Below are 23,477 nucleotides of genomic sequence, written 5' to 3' on the forward strand. Positions count from 1 at the left end.
TCCATCCTTACTGATCAACTAGAGCATATCTTTATTTTCATATAGATAGAAAACTATAAAAATGAAGCATGAATATATTTTATTTTATTTTAGAGTGTCAGTGTGCAGTTTGTGTAGCAGTACAGATTTACTGTCCTCTAAAAAGAACAACATACACATAGACATTATTGACTAAATAACTGCAACAAAAGTGAGTCCAACCTCATCACATCTCGCACTGCACCACGCTGTCTGAGATCCTCCAGCACTGCTCCATTGGTACCACCTTCTCTCAGAATGAGAGGTAAGTACACTTCAAGATTCTTCTCTGTTCTGGCACCGAGGTGGTGGAATGAACTTCCTCTAGATGTCTGAACAGCAGAGTCTCTGACTATCTTCAAGCGACGACTGAAGACCTTCATCTTCCTGAAACACTTGAATGAGCACTTTCCAAGTTTGTAGAATTCAAGAGTTATATTTATATTGAGTGTGTAATCTGGTGTACAGTGTAGATTTATTCATTACTACAGACTCACAGCACTTTTGTACGTCGCTCTGGATAAGGGCGTCTGCTAAATGCTGTAAATGTACACCCTCAGTGAACGTGTGTGTAAAGTGTGTGTAAAGTGTGAATATCGTTCTCCAGCACTGCTTTAATCCTCCTGGGTGTGAAATCACCAGAGCTGCACAGGTTGTTGCTGGGATCCTCTTCCACTCCTCCATAATCACATCACAGAGCTGCATCACAGAGCTGCTGGATGTTCACCTTCTGCTTGAAGCCCACAGGTTCTCAATAGGGTTCAGGTCTGAAGACGTACTTGACCACTCCATCACCTTCAGCTTCCTCAGCAAGGCAGTTTCATCTTGGTGGTGTGTTTGGGGTCTTACAGTACATGTTGGAATCCATGTTTCCCAGACCATGATGCTGCCACCACCATGCTTTATTGTAGACAAGACACAATTATCTTGGTTCTCCTCACCAGGGCGTCACCTCACACACTGGACATCATCTGAGCCGAACAAGTATATCTTCATCTCATGCTTTTGGTCAGGTCGTCTTCAGCAAACTGTTTGTGGGGTTTTCTTGTGAGCAGCTTCAGAAGAGGCTCCTTCTGGGATGATGCCCATGCATAGACTCTTGTGAGGTTTGTTCTGAGTGGAACCCGTCTCAGAAATCTCAGTATGACCGTGACTACTGTACTGTAACTCAGTTTCAGGGTGATACCGATCTTCTCACAGCCTCGACATCGTATTGCCCAATTTTTTAAATAATCAAAGTATAGCGCATCTACTAATAATTATATGTAAATAAATCTTTTTTTTCCCCCAATGCAAATATGTTCAAAACGAGGCCAAACTCAAGGATTTTGGTTGTAAATAATAAAAAGGAGGCAGAGTTAAAAAAGTAAATTGTTATAGACGTCCTGCAGCTCCTTCATCAGGAAACACATTCTAATATAAATGGAAGGTTTCATCACAATCCTGTAGCCGTAAACTAAAGCTTTTAATTAGGAATCATCTGTTTAATAATATTTAATTGTATATCAGTGGTTAATCGTCACATTAGTCACATGACCACCGCAGTAACAGCAGCAGAGAATGTCATGTTGTTGCAGTGGGACTTTGGGTCTGATCAAATCCTCAGTGTCTGCAGAATGAGAGCAGAGAATATTTTATTCATTATTAATACATTCCTTTTTTAGCCTTGAATTCAGTCTTCTGGTGTAGGAGGTATTGAGACTCAGGCAGGTGGATTTAAAGAACTGATTTTATTACAGATGTGGTTGTTTTCAGATTGTTTTTATATTCTGATGCAGTGTTACTGTCTCTCATCACTCCGTTACTGATCATCAGACAGTAAAAAACTCAGATCACTCCCAGGTTGATGCTCGCTTGTCTCCTTTCCCCTGTGGAACACAGAAACGTCTTTACGTTACTGAATGTCAGTGTCTGTTTATAGAGATAAAGAGATGATAAATATATTTCTAAAGAGATAAATGTAACTGAGTGTTTATGGTGTTAAAATGACTTTTCACAATGAGTGTTTATTTGGAACAGATGTGTTTGTCACTTCACCATTCACCATTCATACTGCTTCTTCATGTCCTGTGCTATTGTGTGCACCTGTATGGTTTCCTCTCATGACTTTCTCTCTATAAAGGTTCCATGTTTCTCCTCTGAGCTCCTCAGTGTCTATAACACCTGATGACTGGTCAGCTAAAGGTTCCTCAGCGTGTGGGGATTTTTGGTGTTTAAACTGGAGCGTTACCTCTGGAAGAGTCGAGCGTTGGTAGTGCCGAGTAACGTGGCATTGTTTCCTTCCACCAGCAGCATGGACCCTTCCCTCAGACCCTGAATACACATCTCACAGTGTTACAGTCTCTTGGTGTGTGTGTGTGTGTGTGTGTGTGTCACCGTAAAGACATACTTACCAGCACACATGGTGTGTTCAGCTCCTCATGATACTGAGTGATTCTTTGCTCACGTGTTTCCTACACACACACACACACACACACACAGGAAATGTATTTTTACAGTACATACATGTTTATTTGTTTAGATTATACTTTTATATTGTTAAAATATTTATTGTATATAAAGTGATCCGGAGTGGGAGTGGGCGTATATAAAGTGGTTTGCAGTGGGAGTGGGCGTATATAAAGTGATCCGCAGTGGGAGTGGGCGTATATAAAGTGATCCGGAGTGGGAGTGGGCGTATATAAAGTGGTCCGCAGTGGGAGTGGGCGTATATAAAGTGATCCGCAGTGGGAGTGGGCGTATATAAAGTGGTCCGCAGTGGGAGTGGGCGTATATAAAGTGGTCCGCAGTGGGAGTGGGCGTATATAAAGTGGTCCGCAGTGGGAGTGGGCGTATATAAAGTGGTCCGCAGTGGGAGTGGGCGTATATAAAGTGGTCCGCAGTGGGAGTGGGCGTATATAAAGTGGTCCGCAGTGGGAGTGGGCGTATATAAAGTGATCCGCAGTGGGAGTGGGCGTATATAAAGTGGTTTGCAGTGGGAGTGGGCGTATATAAAGTGGTCCGCAGTGGGAGTGGGCGTATATAAAGTGATCCGCAGTGGGAGTGGGCGTATATAAAGTGATCCGCAGTGGGAGTGGGCGTATATAAAGTGATCCGCAGTGGGAGTGGGCGTATATAAAGTGATCCGCAGTGGGAGTGGGCGTATATAAAGTGATCCGCAGTGGGAGTGGGCGTATATAAAGTGATCCGCAGTGGGAGTGGGCGTATATAAAGTGATCCGCAGTGGGAGTGGGCGTATATAAAGTGATCCGCAGTGGGAGTGGGCGTATATAAAGTGATCCGCAGTGGGAGTGGGCGTATATAAAGTGATCCGCAGTGGGAGTGGGCGTATATAAAGTGGTTCGCAGTGGGAGTGGGCGTATATAAAGTGCTCCGCAGTGGGAGTGGGCGTATATAAAGTGCTCCGCAGTGGGAGTGGGCGTATATAAAGTGATCCGCAGTGGGAGTGGGCGTATATAAAGTGATCCGCAGTGGAAGTGGGCGTATATAAAGTGATCTAAAGTGCTCCGCAGTGGGAGTGGGCGTATATAAAGTGCTCCGCAGTGGGAGTGGGCGTAAATAAAGTGCTCCGCAGTGGGAGTGGGCGTATATAAAGTGGTCCGCAGTGGGAGTGGGCGTATATAAAGTGCTCCGCAGTGGGAGTGGGCGTATATAAAGTGATCCGCAGTGGGAGTGGGCGTATATAAAGTGATCTAAAGTGCTCCGCAGTGGGAGTGGGCGTATATAAAGTGCTCCGCAGTGGGAGTGGGCGTAAATAAAGTGCTCCGCAGTGGGAGTGGGCGTATATAAAGTGATCCGCAGTGGAAGTGGGCGTATATAAAGTGATCCGCAGTGGGAGTGGGCGTATATAAAGTGATCCGCAGTGGGAGTGGGAGTATATAAAGTGATCCGCAGTGGGAGTGGGCGTATATAAAGTGGTTCGCAGTGGGAGTGGGCATATATTAAGTGGTTCGCAGTGGGTGTATATAAAGTGATCAGGAGTGGGAGTGGGCGTATAAAAAAGTGATCCGCAGAGTGAGTGGGCGTATATAAAGTGCGCCGCAGTGGGAGTGGGCGTATATAAAGTGATCCGCAGTGGAAGTGGGCGTATATAAAGTGATCCGCAGTGGAAGTGGGCGTATATAAAGTGGTCCGCAGTGGGAGTGGGCTTATATAAAGTGGTCCGCAGTGGGAGTGGGCGTATATAAAGTGATCCGCAGTGGGAGTGGGCGTATATAAAGTGATCCGCAGTGGGAGTGGGCGTATATAAAGTGGTTCGCAGTGGGAGTGGGCATATATTAAGTGGTTCGCAGTGGGTGTATATAAAGTGATCAGGAGTGGGAGTGGGCATATAAAAAAGTGATCCGCAGAGTGAGTGGGCATATATAAAGTGCGCCGCAGTGGGAGTGGGCGTATATAAAGTGGTTCGCAGTGGGAGTGGGCATAAATAAATTGGTTCGCAGTGGGTGTATATAAAGTGGGCCGCAGTGGGAGTGGGCTTATATAAAGTGATCAGGAGTGGGAGTGGGCGTATATAAAGTGATGCGCAGTGGGAGTGGGCGTATATAAAGTGATGCGCAGTGGGAGTGGGCGTATATAAAGTGATGCGCAGTGGGAGTGGGCGTATATAAAGTGATCCGGAGTGGGAGTGGGCGTATATAAAGTGGTCCGCAGTGGGAGTGGGCGTATATAAAGTGGTCCGCAGTGGGAGTGGGCTTATATAAAGTGATCCGCAGTGGGAGTGGGCGTATATAAAGTGATCCGCAGTGGGAGTGGGCGTATATAAAGTGGTTCGCAGTGGGAGTGGGGGTATATAAAGTGATCCGCAGTGGGAGTGGGCATAAATAAATTGGTTCGCAGTGGGTGTATATAAAGTGGGCCGCAGTGGGAGTGGGCTTATATAAAGTGATCAGGAGTGGGAGTGGGCGTATATAAAGTGATGCGCAGTGGGAGTGGGCGTATATAAAGTGATGTGCAGTGGGAGTGGGCGTATATAAAGTGATCCGGAGTGGGAGTGGGCGTATATAAAGTGATCCGGAGTGGGAGTGGGCGTATATAAAGTGGTCCGCAGTGGGAGTGGGCTTATATAAAGTGATCCGCAGTGGGAGTGGGCGTATATAAAGTGATCCGCAGTGGGAGTGGGCGTATATAAAGTGGTTCGCAGTGGGAGTGGGCGTATATAAAGTGATCCGCAGTGGGAGTGGGCGTATATAAAGTGGTTCGCAGTGGGAGTGGGCGTATATAAAGTGCTCCGCAGTGGGAGTGGGCGTATATAAAGTGGTTCGCAGTGGGAGTGGGCGTATACAGTGAGGAAAATAAGTATTTAAACACCCTGCTATTTTGCAAGTTCTCCCACTTAGAAATCATGGCGGGGTCTGAAATTGTCATCGTAGGTCCACTGTGAGAGACATAATCTAAAAAAATAAAAACAGAAATCACAATATATGATTTTTAAACTATTTATTTGTATGATACAGCTGCAAATAAGTATTTGAACACCTGTCTATCAGCTAGAATTCTGACCTTCAAAGACCTGTTAGTCTGCCTTCAAAATGTCCACCTCCACTACATTTATTATCCTAAATTAGATGCACCTGTTTGAGGTTGTTCGCTGCATAAAGACACCTGTCCACCCCATACAATCAGTAAGAATCCAACTACAAACATGGCCAAGACCAAAGAGCTGTCCAAAGACACTAGAGACAAAATTGTACACCTCCACAAGGCTGGAAAGGGCTACGGGGAAATTGCCAAGCAGCTTGGTGAAAAAAGGTCCACTGTTGGAGCAATCATTAGAAAATGGAAGAAGCTAAACATGACTGTCAATCTCCCTCGGACTGGGGCTCCATGCAAGACCTCACCTCGTGGGGTCTCAATGATCCTAAGGAAGGTGAGAAATCAGCCCAGAACTACACAGGAGGAGCTGGTCAATGACCTGAAAAGAGCTGGGACCACCGTTACAAAGTTACAGTTGGTAATACACTAAGACGTTATGGTTTGAAATCATGCATGGCACGGAAGGTTCCCCTGCTTAAACCAGCACATGTCCAGGCACGTCTTAAGTTTGCCAATGACCATTTGGATGATCCAGAGGAGTCATGGGGAACTTTTGGGTCATAATTCCACTAAACGTGTTTGGAGGAAGAAGAATGATAAGTACCATCTCAAGAACACATCCCTACTGTGAAGCATGGGGGTGGTAGCATCATGCTTTGGGGGTGCTTTTCTGCACATGGGACAGGGCGACTGCACTGTATTAAGGAGAGGATGACCGGGGCCATGTATTGCAAGATTTTGGGGAACAACCTCCTTCCCTCAGTTAGAGCATTAAAGATGGGTCGAGGCTGGGTCTTCCAACATGACAATGACCCGAAGCACACAGTCAGGATAACCAAGGAGTGGCTCTGTAAGAAGCATATCAAGGTTCTGGCGTGGCCTAGCCAGTCTCCAGACCTAAACCCAATAGAGAATCTTTGGAGGGAGCTCAAACTCCGTGTTTCTCAGCGACAGGCCAGAAACCTGACTGATCTAGAGAAGATCTGTGTGGAGGAGTGGGCCAAAATCCCTCCTGCAGTGTGTGCAAACCTGGTGAAAAACTACAGGAAACGTTTGACCTCTGTAATTGCAAACAAAGGCTCCTGTACCAAATATTAACATTGACTTTCTCAGGTGTTCAAATACTTATTTGCAGCTGTATCATACAAATAAATAGTTAAAAAAAATCATACATTGTGATTTCTGGATTTTTTTTTTTTAGATTATGTCTCTCACAGTGGACATGCACCTACGATGACAATTTCAGACCCTCCATGATTTCTAAGTGGGAGAACTTGCAAAATAGCAGCGTGTTCAAATACTTATTTTCCTCACTGTATAAAGTGGTTCGCAGTGGGAGTGGGCGTATATAAAGTGATCCGGAGTGGGAGTGGGCATGGTAGGTGAAGTGAAGTATAAAACTCAGACTCACCCCCATGTGCCTGCTGTTGGGGTCGGGGTCCAGGTAGTGAGGGTTGATGTTGAATGGGACGAGGCCGATGGCATTGAAGCTGGGTGGGTAAACGATGGGCATGTCATTAGTGGTGTTAATGCTAACAGTGGCTACGTTAGTGCCAGCACTTGATCCCAGGTATGGAATTCCATCCTGTAACACACACACACACACACACACACACACACACTTACACACAGTTTGAACAGTAATACACAGTGTGTTGTATTGTGTATGTACCTGAAGCACTCTTTTCCTAATTTCATTCACCAGGTTGTTATCGTAGAGAGCTTTGAGCAGACGGAACGTGTTTCCTCCACCTCACACACACAGACACACACACACACACACACACACGTGTTGGTACTATATAAATAAGAGGAAATGGAATTAAACATGTATCATGGGACTCACCGATGAATATGGCTTCGGCTTTGCGCACGGCCCCGACAGGGTCTGCAGCCTCATGAACACTGTCTACCTCATAACCTAAAGACACACACACACACACACACACACACACACACACACACACACACACAAACACACACACACATATATACAGGAATTTGATGAATAGATACTTCAGTAGGTAATTAAATAGATCATAGTGTTAAAGCACAGAGAAGATTCAAACCCAGGCTGTTCAGCTCCTGTCTGGCCGTCTTGGTGTATTTATCATGATCATGTAGTGCGTATGGGATAAACAGGATCCTCTTCACCTGTCTGACACACACAGCACTGTCACTACACAACTCACAACCACCACACACACACACACAAACACAACCCCTTACACAACCATCATACACCCTTCATACAACACTTACACACTCCTCACACAACCACCACACACACAAACAAACACAAACCCCTTACACAACCTACATACACCCTTCCTCATATACCCTTCATACAACCTTCATACAAATCTTACAAACTCCTCACACAACCTTCATACACCCTTCATACAACTCTTACACACTCCTCACACAACCTACATACACCCTTCATACAACTCTTACACACTCCTCTCACAACCTACATACAGCCTTCATACAACACTTACACACTCCTCACACAACCTACATACACCCTTCATACAACTCTTACACACTCCTCACACAACCTACATACACCCTTCATACAACTCTTACACACTCGTCTCACAACCTACATACAGCCTTCATACAACACTTACACACTCCTCACACAACCTACATACACCCTTCATACAACTCTTACACACTCCTCACACAACCTACATACACCCTTCATACAACTCTCACACACTACATACACAACCTACATACACCCTTCATACAACTCTTACACACTCCTCACACAACCTACATACACCCTTCATACAACTCTTACACACTCCTCACACAACCTACATACACCCTTCATACAACTCTCACACACTACATACACAACCTACATACACCCTTCATACAACTCTTACACACTCCTCACACAACCTACATACACCCTTCATACAACTCTTACACACTCCTCACACAACCTACATACACCCTTCATACAACTCTCACACACTACATACACAACCTACATACACCCTTCATACAACTCTTACACACTCCTCACACAACCTTCATACACCCTTCATACAACTCTTACACACTCCTCACACAACCTACATAGACTCTTCATACAACACTTACACACTCCTCACATCCTACATACAACCTTCATACAACACTTACACACTTCATACAAATCTTACACACTCCTCACACAACCTACATACACCCTTCATACAACTCTTACACACTCCTCACACAACCTTCATACACCCTTCATACAACTCTTACACACTCCTCACACAACCTACATACACCCTTCATACAACTCTCACACACTCCTCACACAACCTACATACACCCTTCATACAACTCTCACACACTCCTCACACAACCTACATACACCCTTCATACAACTCTCACACACTCCTCACACAACCTACATACACCCTTCATACAACTCTTACACACTACATACACCCTTCATACAACTCTTACACACTCCTCTCACAACCTACATACAGCCTTCATACAACACTTACACACTCCTTACACAACCTACATACACCCTTCATACAACTTTCACACACTCCTCACACAACCTACATACACCCTTCATACAACTCTTACACACTCCTCACACAACCTACATACACCCTTCATGAAACTCTCACACACTCCTCACACAACCTGCATACACCCTTCATACAACTTTTACACACTCCTCACACAACCTACATACACCCTTCATACAACTCTCACACACTCCTCACACAACCTACATACACCCTTCATACAACTCACACACTCCTCACACAACCTTCATACACCCTTCATACAACCCACACACTCCTCACACAACCTTCATACACCCTTCATACAACTCTTACACACTCCTCACACAACCTTCATACACCCTTCATACAACTCTTACACACTCCTCACACAACCTACATACACCCTTCATACAACTCACACACTCCTCACACAACCTTCATACACCCTTCATACAACTCTTACACACTCCTCACACAACCTTCATACACCCTTCATACAACTCTTACACACTCCTCACACAACCTACATACACCCTTCATACAACTCTCACACAACCTACATACACCCTTCATACAACACTTACACACTCCTCACACAACCTACATACACCCTTCATACAACACTTACACACTCCTCACACAACCTTCATACAACACTTACACACTCCTCACACAACCTACATACACCCTTCATACAACTCTTACACACTCCTCTCACAACCTACATACAGCCTTCATACAACACTTACACACTCCATACACAACCTACATACACCCTTCATACAACTCTTACACACTCCTCACACAACCTACATACACCCTTTATACAACTCTCACACACTCCTCACACAACCTACATACACCCTTCATACAACTCTTACACACTCCTCACACAACCTACATACACCCTTCATACAACTCTCACACACTCCTCACACAACCTTCATACACCCTTCATACAACACTTACACACTCCTCACACAACCTACATACACCCTTCATACAACTCTCACACACTCCTCACACAACCTTCATACACCCTTCATACAACTCTCACACACTCCTCACACAACCTACATACACCCTTCATACAACTCTCACACACTCCTCACACAACCTACATACACCCTTCAAACAACTCTCACACACTCCTCACACTACCTACATACACCCTTCAGACAACTCTCACACACTCCTCACACAACCTACATACACCCTTCATACAACTCTCACACACTACATACACAACCTACATACACCCTTCATACAACTCTCACACAACCTTCGTACACCCTTATCAGTAGAGGGCGCTGTTTAGTAATTTAGACACATCCAGGAGCAGTCATGTAGACTGAACACTGGAGACTGGACACTGTAATTAATCATTTTTATAAATATTTGTTTTATTATATTGTTATTAATTTTACATCAAACAAAACCCCGACACTTATATATACATTTACTTACCTTTAGTATTAAAACCTCTCATTTATTCTAACGTCCTGTTTTTATTTGAAAACTCCATATTTTTATTATATTGTTATTATAAATATTATAGTTTGTTGTAATTTCTGGTGTTATGTATCTGTATGTTCTCTGCTTTGGCAGCACGAAGGTTCATGTTTGTCATAAGCAACCTTTGAATCCAGAAATGAGTAGACGAGTGAAGACACTTACTTTCCCAGGAAGTCAGTGATGTTGTGTTGACAGTGTTGGAGATATCCTCCACCATACAGTGTGGAGTTGGACACCAGCAGGAGACGCCTGGGCATGATCACAACACCGAGCCTGCAGGAGGAACAGGAGGAGGAACAGGAGGAGATGTTGGTAGATGAATACAGGAGAATATGAGTGGATCAAAGGAGAAGTAAATGAGGATCAGAAGCTCATGATGAGGAAAGGGGAAGTGATCTCAGTGCTGACTCGGTCTGATCTTTACCCAGGAGTGGAGATTAGATTACAGCATGTACACTGAGATTTATCTCATCATTTACACCCTCAGGGTCAAAGATCAAACATCTGATCTCTACACACTGTGTGTGTGTGTGTGTGTGTGTGTGTGTGTGTGTGTGTGTGTAAATATTAATTATTACAATTATTTTATTATAATTAAAAGCACGTTTTACTGTTACACTGAAATTTAAACGTAAATAAATAAATCCTTAATAAAAATCCGACATGTAAAATATTTTAGAATTTATTTTAAAGTAAAAAAAAAAAATTCCGCATCCTGAACTGAAGGACCCCACACACACTGACCGAAAATCCGCCTGATCACAAATAAAATATATAAAATAAAATATAAAATAATAAAAAAACTAAAATATTATATATAGTGTGTATTTTTATATATATATATATATATATATATATATATATATATATATATATATTCTAATTAAATTAAGGTGTTTCTTTATTAAATAAAAAACTATACTGTTTAAATGGTTACTAGGAATATTGTTAGTGTGAGAACTAATAAAGCTATTTATTTATTTATTTATTCATTTGTTTATTTGTTTATTTGTTATTTTACTCAACCTCCAAAACATCAGGCACATAAATAGCTGTAACAGTGTAGGACTGTTCACCATACCGGAAGCAGAGGGGATGCAGGATTGCGGAGAGTGCAGATGACAGCGTCACCCCGGAAGTGAAGGTCTGTGACCGCGGGAGTTTTGCACATGTTCCGCAGCAGGAGCGAGATCAGGAGCAGGATCGAGATCAGGATGGAACCCGCGGTGGAGAGTCTGGTCCTGAAGCTGCAGGAGATCCAGGCGGTGAAGTTCGGAAGCTTCACACTAAAGAGCGGTCTGAACTCCCCGGTTTACTTCGACCTGCGCGTGATCGTGTCCCACCCGGATCTGATTAACCAGGTAACACGTGCGTGTGCGCGTGATAATTTAATTTAATTTTTTTTAGCACGTTTGATTGTAATTTAATGTGGTTTATTTTTAGCGTTTTATTTTCATAATTTGATTTAAATATGTAATTTATTTTGACATCGAGTTATTAAAATAATATAAAAGTTTGGAGTGAGTTTTAGTTTAATGCTGAAATCAGTAGATTGTATTTATTGATCTCAGACCTGATTTAATCAAACCCCCCCCCCCCCCCCCCCAAGGTTTCCGTGCTGCTCCATCAGCGTGCTGTGGAAGCTGGAGTGAAGTTCCACAGTGTGTGTGGAGTTCCGTACACTGCTCTGCCTCTGGCCACCATCATCTCCTCCACCCACAGATACCCCATGCTCATCCGCCGCAAAGAGGCTAAAGATTACGGTAATCAACCGTCCTTCATACCGAGCAGGGGAGTGTACTGCACTGACTCGCTCTCTGACTCAATCTGTTCCACTGACTCGCTCTGTCTCACTGACTCGCTCTGACTTGCTCTGTCCCACTGACTCGGTCTCTCACTCAATCTGACCACTGACTTGCTCTCTGACTCGCTCTGTCCCACTGACTCGCTCTCTGACTCGCTCTGTCCCACTGACTCGCTCTCTGACTCAGTCTGACCAACTGACTCGCTCTCTGACTCAGTCTGACCAACTGACTCGTTTTCTGACTCAATCTGACCACTGACTCGCTCTCTGACTCAGTCTGTCCCACTGACTCGCTCTCTGACTCAGTCTGACCACTGACTCGCTCTCTGACTCAGTCTGACCACTGACTCGCTCTCTGACTCAATCTGACCACTGACTCGCTCTCTGACTCAGTCTGTCCCACTGACTCGCTCTCTGACTCAGTCTGTCCCACTGACTCGCTCTCTGACTCAGTCTGACCAACTGACTCGCTCTCTGACTCAGTCTGACCAACTGACTCGTTTTCTGACTCAATCTGACCACTGACTCGCTCTCTGACTCAGTCTGTCCCACTGACTCGCTCTCTGACTCAGTCTGTCCCACTGACTCGCTCTCTGACTCAGTCTGACCAACTGACTCGTTTTCTGACTCAATCTGACCACTGACTCGCTCTCTGACTCAATCTGACCACTGACTCGCTCTCTGACTCAATCTGACCACTGACTCGCTCTCTGACTCAGTCTGTCCCACTGACTCGCTCTCTGACTCAGTCTGTCCCACTGACTCGCTCTCTGACTCAGTCTGACCACTGACTCGCTCTCTGACTCAGTCTGACCACTGACTCGCTCTCTGACTCAGTCTGACCACTGACTCGCTCTCTGACTCAGTCTGACCACTGACTCGCTCTCTGACTCAGTCTGACCACTGACTCGCTCTCTGACTCAGTCTGACCACTGACTCGCTCTCTGACGCAGTCTGTCCCACTGACTCGCTCTCTGACTCAATCTGACCGACTGTCTCGCTCTCTGACTCAATCTGACCGACTGTCTCGCTCTCTGACTCAGTCTGTCCCACTGACTCGCTCTCTGACTCAATCTGACCGACTGTCTCGCTCTCTGACCGACTGACTCGCTCTCTGATTACCTGACTCAGTCTCTGACCCAGTGACTCGGTTTTAAACTCGGTCCTGACCAGCATTTGTGTTGCAGGTACGAAGCGTCTGATCGAGGGCACGGTGTGTCCAGGTGAGGTCTGTTTGATTGTGGAGGACGTGGTGACGAGTGGCGGCAGCGTCCTGGAAACTGCACGGGAGCTTCAAGCTCAGGGGTTAAAGGTCACTGACGCCGTGGTGCTACTGGACCGTGAGCAGGGCGGAACAGAGCGACTGTCCAGTGAGGGGATCTCTCTCCACTCCGTCATCTCCATCTCTCAGCTCCTGGACGTTCTTCTCCGAGCGGGTCGGATCGACCAGCAGACCTTCAGCAGCGTGGAGAAGTTCATCCAGGAGAACCAGACGTTCAGGCCGGAGGAGAAGGAGAAGGAGGAGAAGAAGAACGAGAGTGGAGAGATGAGTTTCAGCGCTCGGGCCGCTCTCTCCTCCACACACCCCATCGCCAAGCGTCTGTTCACGCTGATGGAGGAGAAACGCACCAACCTGTGTGTCTCGGCCGACGTCACACACACACACGAGCTGCTGGAGCTGGCAGAGACGCTCGGGCCGATCATCTGTGTGATGAAGACACACGTAGATGTTCTGCAGGACTTCAGCATTGACGCCATCAACAAGCTGAAGGAGCTGAGTGACAAACACAACTTCCTCATTTTCGAAGACCGGAAGTTCGCCGACATTGGAAACACAGTCAAACACCAGTACCAAGGTGAGAGAGAGAGAGAGAGAGAGAGAGAGAGAGAGAGAAGGATCGGGGGAAGGTGAAAATAAGGGATGAATGCGAGAGAGTGAAAGATGGAAGGATTTGGAAGGAAGATGAGTTTCTGTCTAATGAAGGTGTGTGTGTATCGTGTGTGTGTGTGTGTGTGTGTGTGTGTGTGTGTGTGTGTTCGTTCCAGGTGGTGTGTATCGTATCTCCTCATGGTCACACATGGTGAACGCTCACTCTGTACCTGGAGAGGGTGTGGTCGTAGGGCTGAAGGCTGTGGGGCAGAGTCTCGGTCACGGTTGTTTACTGATCGCTCAGATGAGCTCACATGGAGCACTGACTACTGATCATTACACACACACCACGGTGTGTAACACACACACACACACACGCACACACACACACACACACACACATATATACACACACAAATACCACGGTGTGTAACACACACACACACATATATACACACACAAATACCACGGTGTGTAACACACACACACACACACACACACACACACATATACACAAATACCACGGTGTGTAACACACACACACACACACACACACACACACACACACATATATACACACACACACACATATATACACACACACAAATACCACGGTGTGTAACACACACACACACACACACATATATACACACACACAAATACCACGGTGTGTAACACACACACACACACACACACACATATATACACACACACAAATACCACGGTGTGTAACACACACACACACACACACACATATATACACACACACAAATACCACGGTGTGTAACACACACACACACACACACACACATATATACACACACACAAATACCACGGTGTGTAACACACACACACACACACACACACACACACACACATATATACACACACACAAATACCACGGTGTGTAACACACACACACACACACACACACACACATATACACAAATACCACGGTGTGTAACACACACACACACACACACACACACACACACACACACACACACACACATATATACACACACACACACATATATACACACACACAAATACCACGGTGTGTAACACACACACACACACACACATATATACACACACACAAATACCACGGTGTGTAACACACACACACACACACACACACACACATATATACACACACACAAATACCACGGTGTGTAACACACACACACACACACACACACATATATACACACACACAAATACCACGGTGTGTAACACACACACACACATATATACACACAAATACCACGGTGTGTAACACACACACACACACACACACACACATATATACACACAAACACCACTGTGTGTAACACACACACACACACACATATACACACAAACACCACGGTGTGTAACACACACACACACACATATACACACAAACACCACGGTGTGTAACACACACACACACATATATATATATACACACAAACACCACGGTGTGTAACACACACACACACACACATATACACACATTCACCACGGTGTGTAACACACACACACACACACACACACACACACACATATATATACACACACAAATACCACGGTGTGTAACACACACACACACACACACACACACATATATATATATATACACACACAAATACCACGGTGTGTAACACACACACACACACACACACATATATACACACACACAAATACCACGGTGTGTAACACACACACACACACACACACACACATATATACACACACACAAATACCACGGTGTGTAACACACACACACACACACACACACACACACACACACACATATATACACAAATACCACGGTGTGTAACACACACACACACACACATATATACACACAAATACCACGGTGTGTAACACATACACACACAAATACCACGGTGTGTAACACACACACACACACACACACACATATATACACAAATACCACGGTGTGTAACACACACACACACACACACACACACACATATATACACACAAATACCACGGTGTGTAACACACACACACACACACACATATACACACACACAAATACCACGGTGTGTAACACACACACACACACACACACACACACACACATATATACACACAAACACCACGGTGTGTAACACACACACACACACACACACATATATACACACAAACACCACGGTGTGTAACACACACACACACACACACACACACACATATATACACACAAACACCACGGTGTGTAACACACACACACACACACATATATACACACAAACACCACGGTGTGTAACACACACACACACACATATACACACAAACACCACGGTGTGTAACACACACACACACACATATACACACAAACACCACGGTGTGTAACACACACACACACACATATACACACAAACACCACGGTGTGTAACACACACACACACACACATATATACACACAAACACCACGGTGTGTAACACACACACACACACACACACACATATATACACACAAACACCACGGTGTGTAACACACACACACACACACACACACACATATATACACACAAACACCACTGTGTGTAACACACACACACACACACATATACACACAAACACCACTGTGTGTAACACACACACACACACACATATACACACAAACACCACGGTGTGTAACACACACACACACACATATACACACAAACACCACGGTGTGTAACACACACACACACACACATATACACACATTCACCACGGTGTGTAACACACACACACACACACACACACACACACACATATATATACACACACAAATACCACGGTGTGTAACACACACACACACACACACACACACATATATATATATATACACACACAAATACCACGGTGTGTAACACACACACACACACACATATATATATACACACACAAATACCACGGTGTGTAACACACACACACACACACACACACACACACACACACATATACACAAATACCACGGTGTGTAACACACACACACACATATATACACACAAATACCACGGTGTGTAACACACACACACACACACACACACACATATATACACACAAACACCACGGTGTGTAACACACACACACACACACACACACACACACACACACACATATATACACACAAACACCACGGTGTGTAACACACACACACACACACACACACACACACATATATACACACAAACACCACGGTGTGTAACACACACACACACACACACACACACACACACATATATACACACAAACACCACGGTGTGTAACACACACACACACACACACACACATATACACACATTCACCACGGTGTGTAACACACACACACACACACACACACACACACACACACATATATATACACACAAACACCACGGTGTGTAACACACACACACACACACACATATATATATATATACTTCCTCATTTCCGAAGACCGGAAGTTCGCCACACAAACACCACGGTGTGTAACACACACACACACACACACACACACACACACACACACACACACATATATACACACATTCACCACGGTGTGTAACACACACACACACACACACACATATATACACACAAACACCACGGTGTGTAACACACACACACACACACACACACATATATATACACACACACAAACACCACGGTGTGTAACACACACACACCCACCCACCCACATATACACCACGGTGCGTAACACACACACACACACACACACACACCATTCTGTGTAACAATACTATTTTTTATATTCCAGGGTTTTAGTGTTCTTGGATAAAGCTGATGTATTTTGTGTGTGTGTGTGTGTGTGTGTGTGTGTGTGTGTGTGTGTGTGTGTGTGTGTGTGTGTGTGTGTGTGTGTGTGCACGGACAGGTAAAGATGGCGGACAAACACCCAGATTTTGTGTTCGGGTTCATAAGTAGGTCAAAGGTCAGCACTAAACCCGAACATGTGCACATGACCCCAGGTGTACAGTTACAGAGTGGAGGTACACACACACACATTTTATATATAAAGTACACACTCACACACTCTCTCACTCTTGGGTCACAGGTGTGCTATAATATCAGACCACTAGGTGGCAATATATTTCTATAAATATATATTTTTTCAGGTTTCTCTTGAGAAATGTATGTCAATGTTTTTGTCAATATTTTATTCAAAATACAACATTAACAACATATCAAATGTTTAAACTGAAAAAAAATTATAATTTTAAGGGGAAAATAAGTTGATTTTAAATTTCATGGCATCAACACATCTGAAGAAAGTTGGGACAAGGCCGTGTCTCGACTGTGTGGCGTCCCCTCTTCTCTTTATAACAGTCTGTACATGTCTGGGGACTGAGGAGACAAGCTGCTCAAGTTTAGGAATGTTCTCCCATTCTTGTCTAATACAGGCTTCTAGTTGCTCAACTGTCTCAGGTCTTCTTTATCGCATCTTCCTCTTTATGATGCGCCAAATGTTTTGTATGTGTGAAAGATCTGGACTGCAGGCTGGACATTTCAGTACCCACAAGGATAAAAAAAGAGTATTACACAAGGATTAAAAAAAAAAATAAAGGGAACAGGGATTAAAACAGTGAGGGGTGAGGAGAAGTTCCATATGGAAGCTCGTTTCCTCCACATAAATAAACAAGGTTTGCCGATTTCCGACTTTGTTCTCTCACAATTCCGACTTTTTCTTGCGAATTCCGACTTATTTTCAGCTGATCCGGTGAAGTCACTTCCTCTGTTTTCCTCCAGAAAGTTTTATACATTGAACATGAAATAGGCTACAATCAGTAGAATCACATGGTATTAAAGTCTCTGATCCCTGGAGAAAACTCTAACATTCATCTCTGGAGGAGACGGAACAGACGGATGGAGCAGAGGAGCCTCGTTCATACACCTACAGCTTCACACTTCAGCCCCACAACATGCATCAGAATGGATGCAGCAGAAATGTGGGATTTCTTATCCGATTGATTGATTGATCTGTGGAATAATTGGTAGAAAACTCGATTACTAAAATCCAGCTGCAGCCCTCAAATAAACACCCGGAAAATATTCAGAGCGTCAGTTTCTCCACATTTTATTCTGTTAGTTTTATTTCTAAATGTATTGAATTCATTAATTTCCTCAAATTTCTACAAACAAAACCCCATAATGACGACATAAAAGAAGTTTGTTTAAAATCTTTGTAAATTTATTAAAAATAAATAATAAATAAAATCGCATGTACAGGAGTCTTCACAAGTTTGTTCAATACTTTGTTGAAGCTTCTTTGGCACCAATTACGACCTCATGTATTTTTGGGCAGTTTCTCACATTCTTCTCTCTGAACCTCTCGAGCTGCATTAGGTTGGATGGGAAGCATCGGTGCACAGCCATTTTCATATCTTTAGAGATGTTCAATCAGGATCAAGTCTGGGCTCTGGCTGGGCCACTCGAGGACATTCACAGAGTCCTGTAGCCACTCCTTCATTATTATGGCTGTGTTTAGGGTCTTTGTCCTGTTGGAAGATGAACCGTCGCCCCAGAGAGCTCTGGAGCAGGTTTTCATTAAGGACGTATCTGAACATTGCTGCATTCATTGTTCCTTCGATTCTGACCAGTCTTCCAGTTTCTGCTGCTGTAAAACATCCCCACAGCATGATGCTGCCACCACCACCATGCTTCACTGTAGGGATGGTATTGGCCAGGTGTTGAGCAGGCCGTACAGGCCTGATTGGTGGAGTGCTGCAGAGATGGTGGTTCTTCTGGAAGGTTCTCCTCTCTCCAAAGAGAAATGCTGGATCAACTCAGAGTGACTATCGAGTTCTTGTTCACCTCCCTGACTAAGGCTCTTCTCCCATGATCTCTCAGTTTGGCCTGGTGGCTCCGCTCCAGGAAGAGTCCTGGTGGTTTCTTACTTCCATTTACAGATGATTGAGGACACTGTGCTCAATGGGACTTTTAATGCTGCAAATGTTTCTGTCTCCTTCCCCAGATCTGTGTCTCGATACAATCCTGTCTCAGAGGTCTACAGACAATTCCTGTTTGTGTTCCGACACGCACTGTTAACTGTGGGACCTTCTATAGATGTGTGTGTGCATCTCCAAATCATGTCCAATCAACTGAATTTACTGCAGGTGGACTCCAATCAAGTTGTAGAAACATCTCGGAAGATCAGTGGAAACAGGAGGCACCTGAGCTACAGTTTGAGTGTCATGGTGAAGGCTGTGAAACTTCTGTACATGTGATTTATAGTTTTTTTTAATACAATTGCAAAGATTTAAAACAAACTTCTTTCACTTCGTCAGTGTGACGTTTTCCTTGTAGAATTCTAAGGAAAATTATAAATTGAATCCATTGTGAAATAAAACTAACATAACGTGAAAAAAGTGAAGCTCTGTGAAAACCTTCAGGATGCAGTGTACACAAAAATACACACATATAAGGTTTTTTATTCATATAATGATTTAATGATAATTATATATTTTTAAAGGTTTATTTTTAAACGAATACGAAATGATTCTGTAATAAAACTGTAAATAATCTATAATGTAAATAAATCTGCTGTAATCTGTTATACTCCGTTTCCTAGGAGACGACCTCGGGCAGCAGTACACCACGCCGGACGAGGTCATTCGCTCTAAAGGTACTGATGTCATCATCGTTGGACGAGGAATTTTGTCAGCTTTGGACCGGAGGAGTGAAGCGGAGAAGTACAGGAAGGCGGGATGGGAGGCGTATCTCAGCAGGCTTGCTCTGTCCTGATCAGGAGAAACTCAGACTCGAATCCATAATCACGATTATAATTCTCATTATCCCAGTCATAATTCTGGTTATAATCTCTTTCCATAATCCCGATCTATAATCCCACTCTGTAATCCCAAACCATGATCTTAATCCATAATCCCAGGTGTAATTCTGGTTATTATCCCGATCCGTGATCCCAATCCAGTATTCTAATTTATAATCCCACTCATAATTTTGGTTATAATCCAGATCCATAATCCTGATCCATTTCCAATCCCCATTCTCACAGTAATCCTGATCCTGAAAGTCTGGACTGTCATACTGTTCCTAACGCACCCTGGTTCACTTTCTCTAATCCCTCTGCAGTGTGTACTAGAGGACCAGTGTGTGTTGTGTAGTGTTCATATTAATTTCTGTCTAGTTTATGGAAAAGCTACCATGCTAACCGGCTAACGTTTGTTGTTTAGCATTATGAACTAGCTTGGTTATTTGCGTTTATCTTACTAGCATAACTAGTGGATTTAGCTTGCTGATTAGCTAAATAGGAATTTTGACGTAGCTAATTCTCAAGCTATGCATGCTATCCTGTTGCCTCTAATCTGTTTCCTGGTCTTGCTAGCATGCTAACGTTGTGGTGCTACCTAGTTTATGAAGATCCTTAGCTGATGAGCTCACTGGAGCTGATGTGAAGATGTGAATGAGGGAGCAGGTGAAACAGTATTGGAACACAGCCCAGGTGTTGGTTCAAGTCCTAATGTATCTTCTGCTTTGGTGTGGAATGAGATGTAATTGACCAGATTACTGATTTATTTTCATAAAATGATACTGAATAGTTTCTAACTTCACACATTCAGAGCTCTGATCTGTTCAAATGGTTGTTGAAGAATCCAGTGAAGACGTGAAGGTGTGGTGATGTGGGATTATCACTTTAATTTTTTATTAATAATAAATAAACGTCAGTTCCGCAGTTCCGCTGAGTGTTTTATTCCAAAGTGATGATGATCGAAAGCGAAATGTATTCCTGAGTCAGTGTAGGAGACTGTTGACATCAAATACAGTCCAATCCATCCTCAAAGCTCCCGTTCTTACTCCGGAATTTCATGGAACCACCCAAGGCGTTGATGAGAAACCTTCCCCAGCTGCACAGAGTCGCCTCCAGTCAAAGAGAACACTATCCAGAGGCAGACCTGGATGAAGTGGGAAGATCCACGGAGGGGAGAGGGGCAGGAACAGTGGTCACTGGAGCCTATATATATATATTTATATTTATATTTATAGTACATCTTCTATGTACTATATATATATTTATATACAGTGTGTACAGAAAGTATTCAGACCCTCTAAAAATGTTTCACTCTTTTATTTTGCTAAAATAATTTAAGTTCATTTCTTTTCCTCATGAATGTACACACAGCTCCCCATACTGACAGAAAAACACAGAATTGTTGACATTTCTGCATATTTATAAAAAAAAAAAGAAAAACTGAAATATCACATAGTTCTAAGTATTCAGACCCTTTGCTCAGTATTTAGTAGAAGCCCCCTTTTGATCTAATACAGCCCTGAGTCTTTTTGGGAAAGATGCAACAAGTTTTTTACACCTGGATTTGGGGATCCTCTGCCATTCCTCCTTGCAGATCCTCTCCAGTTCTTTCAGGTTGGATGGTAAACATTGGTGGACAGCTATTTTTAGGTCTCTCCAGAGATGCTCAATTGGGTTTAATTCAGTGTTGTGAAGCCACTCCTTCGTTATTTTAGCTGTGTGCTTAGGGTCATTGTCTTGTTGGAAGGTAAACCTTCGGCCCAGTCTGAGGTCCAGAGCACTCTGGAGAAGGTTTTCATCCAGGATATCCCTGTACTTGGCTGCATTCATCTTTTACTCGATTGCAACCAGTCGTCCTGTCCCTGCAGCTGAAAAACACCCCCACAGCATGATGCTGCCACCACCATGCTTCACTGTTGGGACTGTATTGGACAGGCGATGAGCAGTGCCTGGTTTTTTCCACACATACCGTTTAGAATTAAGGACAAAAAGTTCTATCTTGGTCTCATCAGACCAGAGAATCTTATTTCTCACCATCTTTGAGTTCTTCAGGTAATTTTTTAGTAAACTCCATGCAGGCTGCAAGTCTCAGATCTGGAGGGAGCATGGATATAGAGTGTTTGGTGAACTGGTATATTTGTATGCTGTCGTCCTCTCACATTCACACGTTCACTCGGGTTTGTTGACGGTCTCTTATCCCAGAGATCCTCATGTCTGTGTTTCCTTCTGCTTCTCCCTTTTAGTTATGCTGCCATAGCGAGTCTTGCCGGAGTCCAAACTGCACAGTGACATTAACTTTCATACACCAATAGGGACACTTAATAATCCATATCCTTCTCTTACTGTCACCCTCTTCTCTCTCTCTCTCTCTCTCACACACTCTCTCACACACACTCTCTCTCTCTCTCTCTCTCTCTCTCTCTCTCTCTCTCA

General features: G+C 43.9%; 2 protein-coding genes across 3 annotated transcripts; one reads left to right on the plus strand and one right to left on the minus strand.

The window, feature by feature from the left end:
• Positions 1–1,729: 1,729 nt before the first annotated feature.
• Positions 1,730–11,822, minus strand: LOC310723214 (alpha-aspartyl dipeptidase). Of its 2 annotated transcripts, none has more exons than XM_083535978.1 (9): positions 11,683–11,822; positions 10,764–10,874; positions 7,623–7,711; positions 7,400–7,474; positions 7,226–7,305; positions 6,965–7,138; positions 2,412–2,471; positions 2,249–2,331; positions 1,730–1,886 (listed from the first exon to the last, which is right to left on the minus strand). In XM_083535978.1, exons 2-9 carry the CDS (start codon positions 10,856–10,858, stop codon positions 1,820–1,822), a joined length of 723 nt encoding a protein of 240 aa, XP_083392104.1. In that variant the 5' UTR covers positions 10,859–10,874; positions 11,683–11,822; the 3' UTR covers positions 1,730–1,819. The 2 variants fall into 2 exon arrangements, with proteins under 2 accessions (XP_083392104.1, XP_083392103.1); XM_083535977.1 differs by lacking the exon at positions 11,683–11,822 and adding an exon at positions 11,628–11,682.
• On the plus strand, positions 11,683–21,963 carry umps (uridine monophosphate synthetase). The gene is made up of 6 exons (XM_083535976.1): positions 11,683–11,962; positions 12,211–12,364; positions 13,593–14,261; positions 14,452–14,627; positions 18,153–18,267; positions 20,847–21,963. The coding sequence occupies exons 1-6, from the start codon at positions 11,771–11,773 to the stop codon at positions 21,017–21,019; spliced, it is 1,479 nt and encodes a 492-aa protein (XP_083392102.1). The 5' UTR covers positions 11,683–11,770; the 3' UTR covers positions 21,020–21,963.
• Positions 21,964–23,477: the final 1,514 nt, after the last annotated feature.

This window comes from Silurus aristotelis (assembly GCF_946808225.1).
Source record: "Silurus aristotelis genome assembly, chromosome: 3".
Lineage (NCBI taxonomy): Eukaryota > Metazoa > Chordata > Actinopteri > Siluriformes > Siluridae > Silurus > Silurus aristotelis.